Raw genomic sequence first — 13422 nt, 5'->3', positions numbered from 1 at the left:
GTTTGTTCATGTGGGAAAACAGCTATCAAGAAACAGGCGCTAATAGTTTCAAAGCTTCCAGGGAAAAATATGATTGTTGTTTTAAGGGTGCAAAGATTCAAGAAATTTGTACAGTTCCTGTACTCTAGTTGCAACTTACTATGCTAAGTAACAGGTTTTCAGTCAATAGGTGATTTGAGTCCAAAAGAGTTCCTTGGTTTACTGAAATACTAACAAAAGACCAAGCTCAAAAGAAGCTCCATTGCAAAAGTGTAACAGCTTGGGCATCACCCCATTACATGCCCTGCTTATATCCTCCTATAGAATGATCATGCAACTGGTAACAGTAGGGCAGTTCGTGTTGTTCTGCCAACTCCTGCGATGTTGCTGGAAACAGTTGTATTGGCTCTTGCCTTTCCATTGGACCATTTCGGCAATGTGGAGAGAGGGAATCTGCTGCTTGGGTAACAGCCTATCCTCCATATTACTTTACCCAGGCTTCATGCTCTGGAGAGGACACTCCTCGATTCAGAGCATGTTACCATAGTCTCTCGAGACTGAAGGATGCCTATGTAAATGTAACAGTACTACTTTTAATACCTATCAGCCGAAAGAAAATGTACTGAAGGCAATAAGTTGCTCCCATGCCTACGCTTTTGCACCTGCTTTTATTTATGAATGAGTTACAAAGTAGAATTAATAGACACATACTGTTTATTTTTACAGGATTCAGTTAAATGTATTTTTTTTCTTTCATATTGTATCTTGTTTGCATTTTTAATCTGTCCCAGGAAATTTTATGTACCACATAGAAAGATTTTAACACTTGATTCTTGCTTTTTTAAAGCTAAATACTTGGTACTGTCAGAAGACGGAAGTGAATGTAACATAGACAGAAGCCTATTTGTACAACACAATATTCACTGTATGTCCTCTCCTGTGTAACCCTGCATCCCTGCCACTTGCACTAGAGGATTCCAGCTTTCCGCCACAGATTTTGAAGGCATACCAGGGACTATCATGAACCACAGCCTTTAAGGTCCAGTCCAACGGTCAAGAGACATCCATCCAGAAGATTTCATGAAGCAGTCCCCAAACAATAGCATCCAAAAACAACAGTTGCTTCCTGCGCTAATTTTTCACAACAGCCAAACCCTATATGGGTGATTAGCCATCGCGTCCAGCTGCATTCTCTGGCTGACTCCCTTCAACATTTACAGCCTGGTCTCAGCTAAGCCCTCAACTGAGCCACCACAGGACTGAGGGAACTGCTTCCTCTACCCCTGGTTCTTCTCACATAAATAATTCTGTGAAAAACTAAAATTCATTTCTTATTTCTCTGTTGTATTTATACCCTGCCTTTCCTCCATTGAGGTCAAGGCAGTACAAATGGCTTTCCTCCCCTCTATCTTTTGCCCCCATAACCACCTTATGAGATAGATCAGGCTCAGAGTCCCTCGCTAAAGAACAACCAGTGAATTTCATGGCTCAGCATAGAGCCAATCAATCTGCCAATATACTGGCAGAGAGTCACTATATTACCCTAGTATCGTAAATCCAGAACAAAATCTTGTTGCATAACATAAACAAAGTCTGTTTTTCAATAGTAAATAAACCCTCACTGAGTTTCTGTTTGTGTGTGTGTGCGTGCGTGCACACGTGTGTGCACACTAAGCCAATGCATGTCCATGCCCCCTGAATTACGTTGGGGCTCTTTATTTACCTGTGAGGAATGGACCAAAATTTATAACTTTGACTGCATTACAGAACAGGATTTCGGTCACTGAGTTGATTTTCAGGACACGGGCAGAAAAAGGAAGAAGAACTTCCCTGTCATTTTTATTTTAAAAACCAAAATTCAGAAAATTTCAAGCTATTTAACATTCCAAACATATTGCCTACAACACTGTAAGAAAATAGTATATTTTAACTACAAGCCCAAAAATATATACTACTGATAAAAGATATGTAATGAAGACCACATTTACAGATTTACCTTTAACTTCTCCAGACCACTTCAGATACTTCTTTAGGCAGTAACTAAGTAGACACTAGCAAGACCCCTACTGGCATTTGTGCAAGTTTTTATAACTTGCTGTGGTTAATTTCAGCTAATTGACCAAATACTGTAGAGTGGCATGTTCTTGCATTTGCTCATGCACCCAAGATACACTCTGCCCCTTGTCCATCAGCTACAGCAAGTTACACAACCCCTTTTAATTTTTTATTTAGAAAATGGAAGAAAATAATGAGATCTTTGCAGCTTATTGCCTCTTCCTATAATACACAGGAGTGCCCTTACAATATTTTCTTTAGATTTCTCTACTTTTGAATTATCCTGCAGTTTAGAATTCAGTCTCCTCTGTGCAGCCCCTTAAAGTTTCCCCCACCAAACTTTTCACTCTGTCAGTGCCAAAACATTTCCCCGCTCAGTGGTAGCATGAAATTACGTACAAGGCAAAAATCAGCCATTTCCCTCTCTGCCTCTATATTTCAATATCTTCATTATTTCTATATATTATTAGAACTTTTAAAACAAATTAGTAGAAGAGTAAGGTTTGAAAAGAAGGATTTTAATTTTACCACAAGAGTGTATGGGTTAACACAGACTGAGAGACACTGGTGTAGTAGGAAGAGCAGGGTCACTCCTTCAAATTAATGGATTATTGCACTGGTTCTTAACCTTGGGTTACTCAGGAGTTTTGGACTGCAACTCCCAGAAGCCTTCACCACCAGCTGTCCTGACTAGGGTTTCTGGGAGTTGCAGTTCAAAAGCATCCGAGTAACAAAGGTTAAGAACCACTGGATTATTGTTTTTGGGTAAGGTTTCCAAGCCAGCCTTTAGATTTTTAGGCACTGATCCAAAAATTAAGCTAGTATCTCTCTCTGACAGGACATTCGTTCTCAGCTGTCTGTGCTGCAAGTGAAGAGAAGCCATCTCAAAAATTCTGGAAGTTAACAGAAAAATGTGTTGTTTACCTTTCAAGAGCTGTGGATATTTGGTATGAACCAAGCTGGTGAGGTCTCCACCATCATCAAGAATCATATTTAGAGGCTGCCCATCCTTGAAATACAGAGTCTGCTCAATACACCATATGTACTCCTCATCTGTTTCCCCCTTCCAGGCAAACACTAGGACCAAATCAAAACAGAAAACATAAGTCTTTTCACATCCCAATAATCAAGTCACTTACAGGAAAACGAGTGCAGTCTGGGAACTCAGTTACAGGAAGTGGTACCATGACAGTTATCACCAATATTTCCTGGGAGGTATTAAGCAACAGACCTCTGCCTGAACTGCTGCAAATCAAAATAATCCTATTACATTTGAACCAAAGAGCTTAATTCTGAGTCATGCACATGTTAAGACCTTTTTCAACCAAGCAGCTCCTCCTGGAATTGTGCCAATATTATCTCCTATAAAACACTGTCAAGATTCATGGCAATACAGAACAGCAACTCCCTTCCCCAAGGCTCTTTTTATCTCAATGCAGACATCATGGAGTTTACCACTGGTGGAAAATGTAGATGTTTTATACTCAGTGACATGTACCTTCACCTTCGTTTCAACATTGGTAAAAATTACTGAACAGTGTGAAAAGCCACATGGAAAACAGACTGATTTCAAAGAAGAGAGAAGCTGTTAATCTTGTCTAGATGAGAGTTACTAAGAACTGTGAACTATAGACAGCTCCTTGCCTTGGCCTCACAATTCATGTCTTGGACTCATATTTCCATGAAGCATTCATCCTGCCAAAGTCATGCCTAGACATATTCCGGAGAAGTAGTTAGGTTGTGTCTGCAGCAGCAAAAGTAGTAAAGAGGTTTGGGGTAGCCTAATCATGAACAAGTTTATTATGACATAAACATACATAGACTAGAGTCCACTTTTTCAGCCCAAGCTGAAACACATTTGTTGATCTTTAAGGTGTCACATGATTCTTTATTAGCTCCATCGAAACAAGCATTTTTTTCTCTTTAAATCAAAGCAGTAGGTAACTGCAGCCTAACCTAACTTTCGAAGCTGTTACGAGAATAAGACTGGGATAAAGGAAAGGACTGTTATATATACTGAACAGAACTTCTTGGAGTAAGAGGAAGATCTCACTCAGGGCTGAGTACTTTTGATGGGTGTGGGGCCCAGGTTTCTGTCCCTGGAATCCTACAGGGCCACAAAGATTGTCAAAAAATGCAAAACAACAATAAAGAAAGAAAGAAATCAGAAGTGGGTAAAAGGCTACTTGCACTTTTGAAAATTTGGTATTCAATAGTGTGTAGGGAGAAGTACAAAAATCTCTGTGGGCGGGAGTTACACGCAGTCTCAGAATTACATTCTGTCCAGGTTTGATATGAACATCAGCCAAGTAACAGCAGCCTTCCTATTCCTTCTCACTTTAATGAAGGACCCAGTATTAATGGCATTACTGTCTTGCTCTTTCCTTCGATTCATAGATCACACCTCTGTTGGCAAAGGACATTATATATGTTACGTACAAAGCATCGGCACTGCCTTCTTTTACCCTTGCCTAATTCCTTGACAACTTTCCTTTAGTGTGTTGGATTACAACAACCAGGACCTCCAGATGGCATCATTAATGGCCATTCTAGCTTGGGGATTCAGATGATTATTCTGTAAAGCTTCTGGAGAACACCTGGTCGGGACTGCTGTCCCATACAAATTATGTTGACCCTAAGTACTCAACTATAGCTGATCATAGAAATAATGAGTGAGTTGTACCCATATAAAGCAGTCATGCCATAATTCTACTGATTTTTCAGGAGGTTACAGCACAGCAAAGTTCATTCAAACTAAATCCAACCTAATAAAAACAGTGGACATCATATCACAACAGTGACCACTCCAAAACCTGTAAAATTCATCCATATTCTGTGGCATTTTACACTGGTGATTTCTATTTATTCTTAAAAGTTATTCAATTTATCATGTTTTTAAAAAGTGATTAGGTATCTGTAAGATGATCAAGGATGAGGATAACCAGACTTTCAGCACTGGGGCTTCAGTATACCTTTATAAGTTGTGGAGAAGAAATTTGGGCAAGTGCCATTTTGATCAGTCAAAAGCTGATCTTTCCCAAATTGCTGAAATGCCCTTAAGCACATTGAAGTGATCCCATTGTCAAACTTACTGCAGAACCAAACTAGGAGAAGCTTTCAGCAACACTTGTAGGTGGTCAATATGGTTCACATATTGAAGTCATGCACAATGACTGCAAACTTCACCAAGGTGGTGACTTGCATGTTTTCAACTTCAAATCTCAGCAGCTCCATCCAGCATAGCCAATAGCTGGAGATGCTGAGAGCTTTATTCCAAAACATCTGGAGTCCACCAAGATAGGAAAAGATGGAATAAAGAGATAACACTCTGGAAACATGAATGCTAAGAGAACAGACAATGCAGAATCTCTAAGGATCATATGATCTAGCAATGCCCAAATGAGCATACTTTCTAGCTTAAGCTTATGGTACTTTTTAAATTATTTCACTCTGTGTCTTATGGCTTACATTGTCATTCTTTTTATCCAGGAAAAAAACAACAGAATAGTTTGCTTAGTCATAAAGTTCCTGCATTATTATTCTTTTTGGCTTGGATAATTCACTGGAAGTATTTTGCTCTGTCCGCCACTGCCTTTAGAATACAAAATCACTCTCTTGCTAGGGAATTAAAAGCTTTTGTTCTGCTCTGGTGATAACCTGACATGCTATCATTTCCTCCTTGTCACTCCTCCAGATTCTATTGAACAATCATTGGGCTGGACTCAACAATTTAAATTGTCAGCAGTTAGATTATAATGAAAGCAAAACATTACCAGGAATTCCAGTTTTGGCAATAGCTGCAGCAGCGTGATCCTGAGTGGAGAAAATATTGCAACTGGACCACTGAACCTGCAAAATAATTCAAAATATATTCACAGGCTGTAAGTTCCTTCTCTCTGACCCCACTCCCATATACAATTAACCTGGTCAAACTTAAGAGTTTTCTAGAATATAGTGCTATATATTACAATTTGGAAATGAGACTTCAAGATTTATATCCTTTTTTTTCTTTACTAAGACTTACAAGATCTTATTAACTACATATGAAAAATATATATGGACTATGTAGAAACCTAAGTGGAGGCCAGGCCATTAGCAGAATGATGAAAGTAATGATGGAAAGTCAGCATCTATTTAGGATTAAGAATAACTCTGCATATACAGTACTAGCCAAAATCCTATTGCATAACAAAGAAAGTCATAGGTTTCAGTCCATTCTTTGCTAATAGAGTCTCTGTTGTGATTCTCCCAGGTGTGCACACTTTCTGGCTTGGTCCATATAACCCTGGCAGTAGAGACTCTTTGTACCAGCAAGAAATGGTGGCAAATGCAGGGTGCTGCTTAAATTAGACAAGTTAGGAGCTTTAATCATTGGTTTGCATGTGATATCTGCTGTGAATTATATGCCACTCATCTGCAGACCTGGAGGAGTGATACATTGCAAGAACACATGTGAAATAATTATACCAGAACAATGGCAGATGCTTGAGTGGTCCATTCAGACTCTTCAAATGTCATCCATGATCCCATGGATGCTCCCATGATCTCTAAACATTGATGGTGTTGGTCACTACTGACAGGAATTCAACATCTGGGGGCCCCAGATGCCCTGCTAGCTTATAGGCACCACCATCTCTTTAATGAGGCACATCTCAATAAACCTCATGCTTACCATCTGCTACTAGTTTCACTCTTAGTTCCTAATAATGGCCAGTACCCAATAAGCCTGTTTCACTGACAGAATTGCTTCCATCTATGCTGTTGATGGGGAGGGGCCTTAGGCTCCTCCCCCCCGGCAACCTCCAAACCTGTCTTAGAGGGCTGGGATACTATCTGAGCAAGTTTCAAACAGCGGAAGGAGAAAAAGGAAGCCCCATAGATATCAATATCACGTTAGACTCACGTCAGTGCCTGCAAAAGATGTGTATTCAGAGTCTGCTGATTTTAACAAGGGTGTGGTATTTGATGGTTGTTGTAGGTTTTTCAAGCTGTTCTAACTCCTGTCCTCTGAAGATGCCAGCCACAGAGAATGGCTAAATGTTAGGAAGAAAAACCTCCAGAACATGGCCAATCAGCCCGTAAAACCTACAACAACCATCGGATCCCAGCCGTGAAAGTCTTCAAGAATACGGTGTGGTATTTATTCATTATTTACTATTAATTAATTTTTAATACCCATTCTCTCTCCCAATACAATGGACCCAAAGCTTATTTAAACACTATGCCATAAAATATTTTATCTGATATTTAGCAGTAGTTCTCAAAGTTCTTTATTAAGAGAACAACAGTTGGATTCTTTCTTTTTGGAACAATACGGCCTCTTAGGCTCATTTATGTGTAATAGTGGCAGGACTGAAAAAAAAGGACATATGTCATTTTGTTCGAGCTTTGCCCACAAATAAATAAACTCAGAGACAATTTCAAATAAAAGGTGCTAGGGATTCCAAAGACAACTTTACCTCAGCTCCCAGAGCCACCAGAGTTTCTATGAGAACAGCTGTCTGCACAGTCATATGTAGGCAACCAGCAATCCGAGCCCCTTTCAGTGGCTTGGTTGCAGAGTACATCTCCCGCATCTTCATCAAGCCTGGCATTTCATTCTCGGCAATCTCCAGGGCTTTGCGGCCCCAGTCTGCAAGACTGATATCAGCTGCAAGCAAAAGGAGTAACAGGTGGTTGTTACATGCATGCACAAAACTCTAATTCATCGAAGTTCTCCAGTTAACATCAGTAGCAGAACTGCCAAGATACCATCAAGACAGACACCATGTGGCAGCTGAGAGAAATAGGAGCAGGCCTTCTTCATAGCTTTCTTCAAGCATGTTCAATAAATAATTATGTATCTATGTTAATGCACTAGTTTTTAAAAACTGATGCCCATTCTATAACCATTATTGTCATACGCAAGTGATTAGAACAAAGTGAAAACACCTATATTTGTGAAGTACTTTCATACCTCACCTTTCTTCCAGTGTGGAATATCAAATGCACATGGCTTTCCTATCACTGTTATTTTATCCTCAACAATTATGTGAAGTTGATCAAGACTGTGTGAGTGACCCAAAGAAAATCCAGGGAGTTTTCTGGCACTACTTCATCAAAACAACTAAGAACATGACATGAGCAGGATTTAATGTGATTACCGTAATTCCTTTGCAATCTCCTTGCACTCCTCACTAGTATTTTATTAACCTAAATTGTTTTGGCTTGTCAGCAATCCTGGCTGCACTTTGTACTTCAGAGGCTTTTGCCAATGGTCAGTTCTGAAGACAAATACAGTTAATGTCATAAGAGTATATCTGGTCAGTGTCTTAGACCAGTGGTCCCCAACCTTGGGCCTCCAGATGTTCTTGGACCTCAACTGCCAGAAATCCTGGCCAGCAGAGGCGGTGGTGAAGGCTTCTGGGAGCTGCAGTCCAAGAACATCTGGAGGCCCAAGGTTGGGGACGACTGTCTTAGACCATGATATCTTAAAGAGACTCATGCGCATAAGCCTGTGTGGCCATGTGTTCTACTTTCATGTTCTTTCTTTGAACACCATTATATAATAATCCTCTTTTAAAAACATATCCTGTTTTCCAAAGATCCCCAGTCCACAACAACGAAGAACCCTACAGAAAAAAAATGTTTCGAATCAATGCTTAGCACCTAAACAGCAGACTGTCTGATGAGTTGTTCATAATCTTCCCCAACGTGGTGAAATGTACTATATTTATATTCAAATTATGCTAATTAGAACATTTGTTTTGTTACAGTAGCATGTTTACATTTCATGCAAATACATACTTATGAATACTTTTTTGGTGACACATAAATGACCATCCTAAAATGAACCCAGGACAAGCCCACCGTAAGCAAGAACTGAAATGGCAGAAATACAAAAGTGCTGATACACACTATTTCTTAAAGAATATCAAGTGCGTCACTGAACAAAATAGGGTGGCTTCATTTTGCTTTGGTTCAACCCAAACTTCAGATGCTACAGTACATAGAAAACAACTGGAGAGGAGCTACAAAACTTCACACATGTATAGCTTCTACTTTGGTAATTTTTTAAAAAATAAGGCAGTTATATAACTTTAGCATACATCAGATTCTTGCTGATCAGTAGAAATCTCTTGGTAGCTGATCACAGGAATTCCCTTTTGCAGCAATTTTTATGCTGATAAACACAGGACCAAGTTGTTTTCCAACATTTCTCAGCCCATAGGTAATTCCTTTTTTGTTGTTCTGACCATTTAAACACATGACAATCCTCCAGTAAGGGTATGGTCACTCCCATACGCTTGTGTCTTATCTCTAGAACCAAGTAAAATATTTTAAAGAAAGGCCAAATAGAAGAACAATTATGTTGGGATATTTGGGCAGGAGGGGGCTCTACTAGATTCAATTTCCTGCAAAACACTTGATTTTACACATGTTGAACCACTAAATCCTGTTTGTTTAAATCTCCCTTCTCCGAGAGTTTTGTATCTGTCAGACTTCTGTATTTCTCTAAATGAGAAACAAACACGTTTTCTCCAAATGAGAAGCCGTCCATAGGAATCGTCAGGGAGCTAACCTGCAACGAGAAGGGCAGCTTGACAGCATGGCCGCCCAAGGGCATTACGGGAAATGTAGTCATCGCAGCTCCCAGACGAAAGCACTGTCCTTCTTTCAAGCAGTCAGAAGGACTACAATTCCCGGGAAGCTCTTTTTCTCTGCAGCGCCCACATGGAGCTTGCTCAGAGGCGACAGGCTAGGAAGGCAATGTTAAGTCCATTTTGTACGATAAAAAGAAAGAGAAGCCTCCCGTAGCTTAGGAGAGCAGGGCTAGTTTTCTTGGGGGAAGAAAGCATTTGCTTTTTAAATGAAGGCACCCTCTGTCTCTGAACTGTTCCTTTGGAAGTGGAACGAGGGTGACACCAAAACGGTAAAATTCGGTTACGAAAACCATCACTTTCGAGCTGGTAAAGTGACAGGCAAAGACAAAGGTGGAGAACGGTCCCAAGCCACAAGCACTTCGCCATGATCCCTGTATTGCAGCCAACCATTCCCGTTGCCAAAGGATATAACCAGGCCTTCGTAGTGAGGAAGAAAAGGAGGGGAAATGGCCTCTTACCAACTTTGTACGGCAGCTTGTCGGACATGCTGGAGCTTTTGCAAGACACGTGAAGGAAAGGAAGCGAAGAAAGCACCTGAATGGGCAGAAGGCGGCGAGAAAGGACTGGCGGCAAAAACCTGGCTTTAAATAGGCTCGCCTCCTCTTCCGAACGTCACCGTCCGCGCCTCCACCAATCCCCGCGCCGGGCACCCAGTGGGCGTGGTCGCGGCGCGCCCGGGCTTGAGGAGCCTCAGCGCCTCTCGGCGAGAGGGAGGCTCGCTTCGCCCGCCTATCAGGCGCTCCCTTGCTAGCCGGGCCCCCGCCCCCAACCCGTCGCGCTTGCGCTTGCGAGCCTGGCCGAGGGGCAGGGCGGCCTCTCAGGTGGTCGGAAACTGGGGGGCGGGGGCTACCGTGGGCTGTGCAAGGCAGGGAGAGCTGCTCCCGTCCGAAGACGAGGTACGGCGGCGAAGGAGGCAGGCAAAACGGGGAGAGGGGAAGGGAAGGTGAGGAAGGAGCAGAGGAGCCCGACGGCGGAGGGAGAGGAGAGGCGACAGCGGCTTTTCTGCCTTAGACGGTTGCCAAGGTTGGGCGGCCCCCCCATGAGACGTCTAAGAGCCGGCCGAGGAGGTGTCTTCTTACTCCATACATCCCTTTTAAGTAGTGGGTTTGTCACCAATAAAGGGCCGCGACACAGTAATAATTCCACTCGATTTACTGAAGACTGAATGACACACCCCATCCACACCCACCCACCTACATATAGGTAGGTAGGTAGGTAGGTAGGTAGGTAGGTAGGTAGGTAGGTAGGTAGGTAGGTAGGTATATATATATACCTAAGGAGCCAGGCTCCAGGCTCCTACTAAAACCTGGAAAGGACAACAGTGGAGTTGATCTCAAGACACCACAATCCCGAAAACCAATTAGTCGTGGAAGGAGGAAAGAGATAGGTGGCCTTTTTATTGCAATTTCCAAGAAGAGATCCCTGACCCCTTTGTGTTTTGGTGAGAAAGTGGTTAACTGATGGGGGCAAAAAGAAGTCAGGTCCTGGGATTTTCCCCCTGCTTGGCCTCTCTTTGTGAATGGTAGTGATCAGGAGAGGTTATCCTGTAAAGTCCATCTTGACTCTTGATATAGGTATCACCAGCAGTCAGGTTGCCCTTTGCCAAAGGGCAACCTGATCAGGGAATGTAGGTTTGTTCTTGAATAAGACAGTCGAGATTGGCTTTGAAGTTTGTTAAATTTAGTGAATCTGTATACTCCTGAATAATCAAGAGTTTCCAGCAAAAATTTCTGCTAACAGTGAAAAAACATATTTTTCCCTTTTAAAGTTTTGGAAAAAATAAGCCAATACTTTACTTTTCAGTTTAAAAGATCAAGAGTCCAAAATAGAGATGGGCACAAATTAAGTCATCCCTGTCCGGGTTGAGTTGCGGTGCCCGCACAGGTGTTGTGCATGCATGATGCCCACTTCTCCTGCACACTAGCCCATTCCTCAGGAGGTGCATGCTTCCCTCCATGCCTCCCCAGCATGACAACTCACTCACCATTTGCAGCATCCTCTTTCTTCCACGTTCTTCCTCAGCCAAGCAGTCGGACTTGAATTGAAGACTTAATGGGAAAACATGGGAGATGTATGGATAGAAGATGGTGTCTATGCCCTGTATAATATTCCTTGATTGAAGCAGTATGATTACACAGTAGTAATAAAAGCTTTGCCTAGAAACACTTTTTGTTGCCACTCACTAGCTGCTTTTAACCACAGATATGCTTCCTCCCTATCTCCCAGTTTCACTTTCTGTTTCTTTAATGTGCTTTGATATCCAGGAGAGGAGGAAATGCTGCAGTCTTAGATACGCAGGCAGGAGTGCTCAGAAAAGCGAAGAAGAAAAAAATTAACATTCTTTGTGAAAATATGAAAGACAAAGGAGTGATCTACAAATCTATTATCATCTGAGTCAGGTTGCATAATGCATAACTAGAAGGATTAAGAAGATGCCATACATATTCAAAAAGTAAATTCCCCCTTGCATGCATGTCATGGTAGTCAGACGGGGATGTTCTTAGATTGTGTGCAGGCCAAAATCATGCTGAGTTTTTACAGAAGAAGAACACAATTAGTAAATCTAATTGTAGGTAAAGTAAGCATACCAATATCAGAAGTTATGCACTGGGTGGTTTGTCATGGAATCCAGCGTTTGAATTAGGAAGGAGGAAGGAAATAGTTGAAGACCAACCCTTTGTCTGTTGGACTACCTGACCTTTTTTCTCCATAGTGTATGAAGAAAGCAGAATGTCTGGTTTGAGCTTTGGAAGCACTGATTTGGCTTTAAATGTTGTGTATCTCATTTTGGACATGGGGCAATTCTGGATCAGGCTGTTTATCATACAGTTACCCTATGGGATTCTGTATGCACTAGACTAGGAGAGACATCTGAGACATCTTTTAAAACCACTCCTCTCACCCACTTTTTCTATTTTTTTTCCACTTCAGAAAGTTTAGTAAGAAGAACAGATGGAACAGCTACTTCGTATTTTCCTTACTGCTTTTGCTAGGAACGTTTTGCCTGGTCACGTGTAATTGTGACCAGCCACATCATCTTTTTGCCTTTCTTATCTTACACACGTTCATGACAGTGTTTTCATCCTCATGTGTAACTGTATAGTAAATGTAGGGAACCTTTGGCCTTTCAAATGTTTGAGCCCATCAGCCCTCTTCAGCATCACCAAGGGTATGGGAGGTGTAGCTCAAAATATGGAAGAGTCAAATGGTCTGCATATCACCCAACAAAGAGGTAGTAACATTAGTAGTCTAATGTTGTGAGACTCAAGTACTCATCAGCCCTAGTATTTGGTGAAGGATGGACACTGCAGTCCAGTAATGTCTCAGGATGACAATGTTGTCACCATTATTCCAACAAATCTCACGACTATAATCTGCAGTCTTTCTTGGCCTGGCCATCTATTTGGTTACTTACAATTATGTTCAGAGGTGCAGTATGTTTCTCTGTTTGCTCTATTATGCCAATTTCATAATTCTCTGGACCTCACAAAGTCTATGATCATCCCTTCAGGTCATGCTGATTTCTGCCACATATTTTGTAACTAGAACAAAAGGTTCTCTATGTTTGCTTTTCCACTATGTTTTAAAGCTCTGTCCATTTTTTAAATGAAAGCATGGGATATCTCTGTATATATTGGGAGATACGTGCAGATTATTAGCTCAGATCATTAGTCCATTTAATATGTGTTCCTACCCTCTAAAATAACCAATACCATGTAGGCAAATAGAACAGTGATGAGCTAAA

General features: G+C 41.4%; 1 protein-coding gene across 2 annotated transcripts in view; it reads right to left on the bottom strand.

Moving 5' to 3' along the window:
- Window positions 1–11845, bottom strand: part of AHCY (adenosylhomocysteinase) — a 38743-nt gene extending 26898 nt beyond the window's left edge. The window contains exons 1-4 of one of the 2 annotated variants that reach the window (XM_020806504.3): window positions 11662–11845; window positions 7494–7684; window positions 5808–5883; window positions 2959–3111 (exon numbers count right to left, since the gene is read on the bottom strand). In XM_020806504.3, the coding sequence (XP_020662163.2) occupies window positions 2959–3111; window positions 5808–5883; window positions 7494–7628 (364 nt within the window). In that variant the 5' untranslated portion in view covers window positions 7629–7684; window positions 11662–11845. Of the gene's footprint in view, window positions 1–2958; window positions 3112–5807; window positions 5884–7493; window positions 7685–10135; window positions 10336–11661 lie in introns of those variants that run through there. The other variant, XM_020806503.3, reaches the window with a different exon arrangement.
- Between the last annotated feature and the right edge of the window lie 1577 nt (window positions 11846–13422).

Source organism: Pogona vitticeps, chromosome 4 (assembly GCF_051106095.1).
Source record: "Pogona vitticeps strain Pit_001003342236 chromosome 4, PviZW2.1, whole genome shotgun sequence".
Classification (NCBI taxonomy): Eukaryota; Metazoa; Chordata; class Lepidosauria; order Squamata; family Agamidae; genus Pogona; species Pogona vitticeps.
This window is presented reverse-complemented; position numbering and strand designations above follow the sequence as displayed.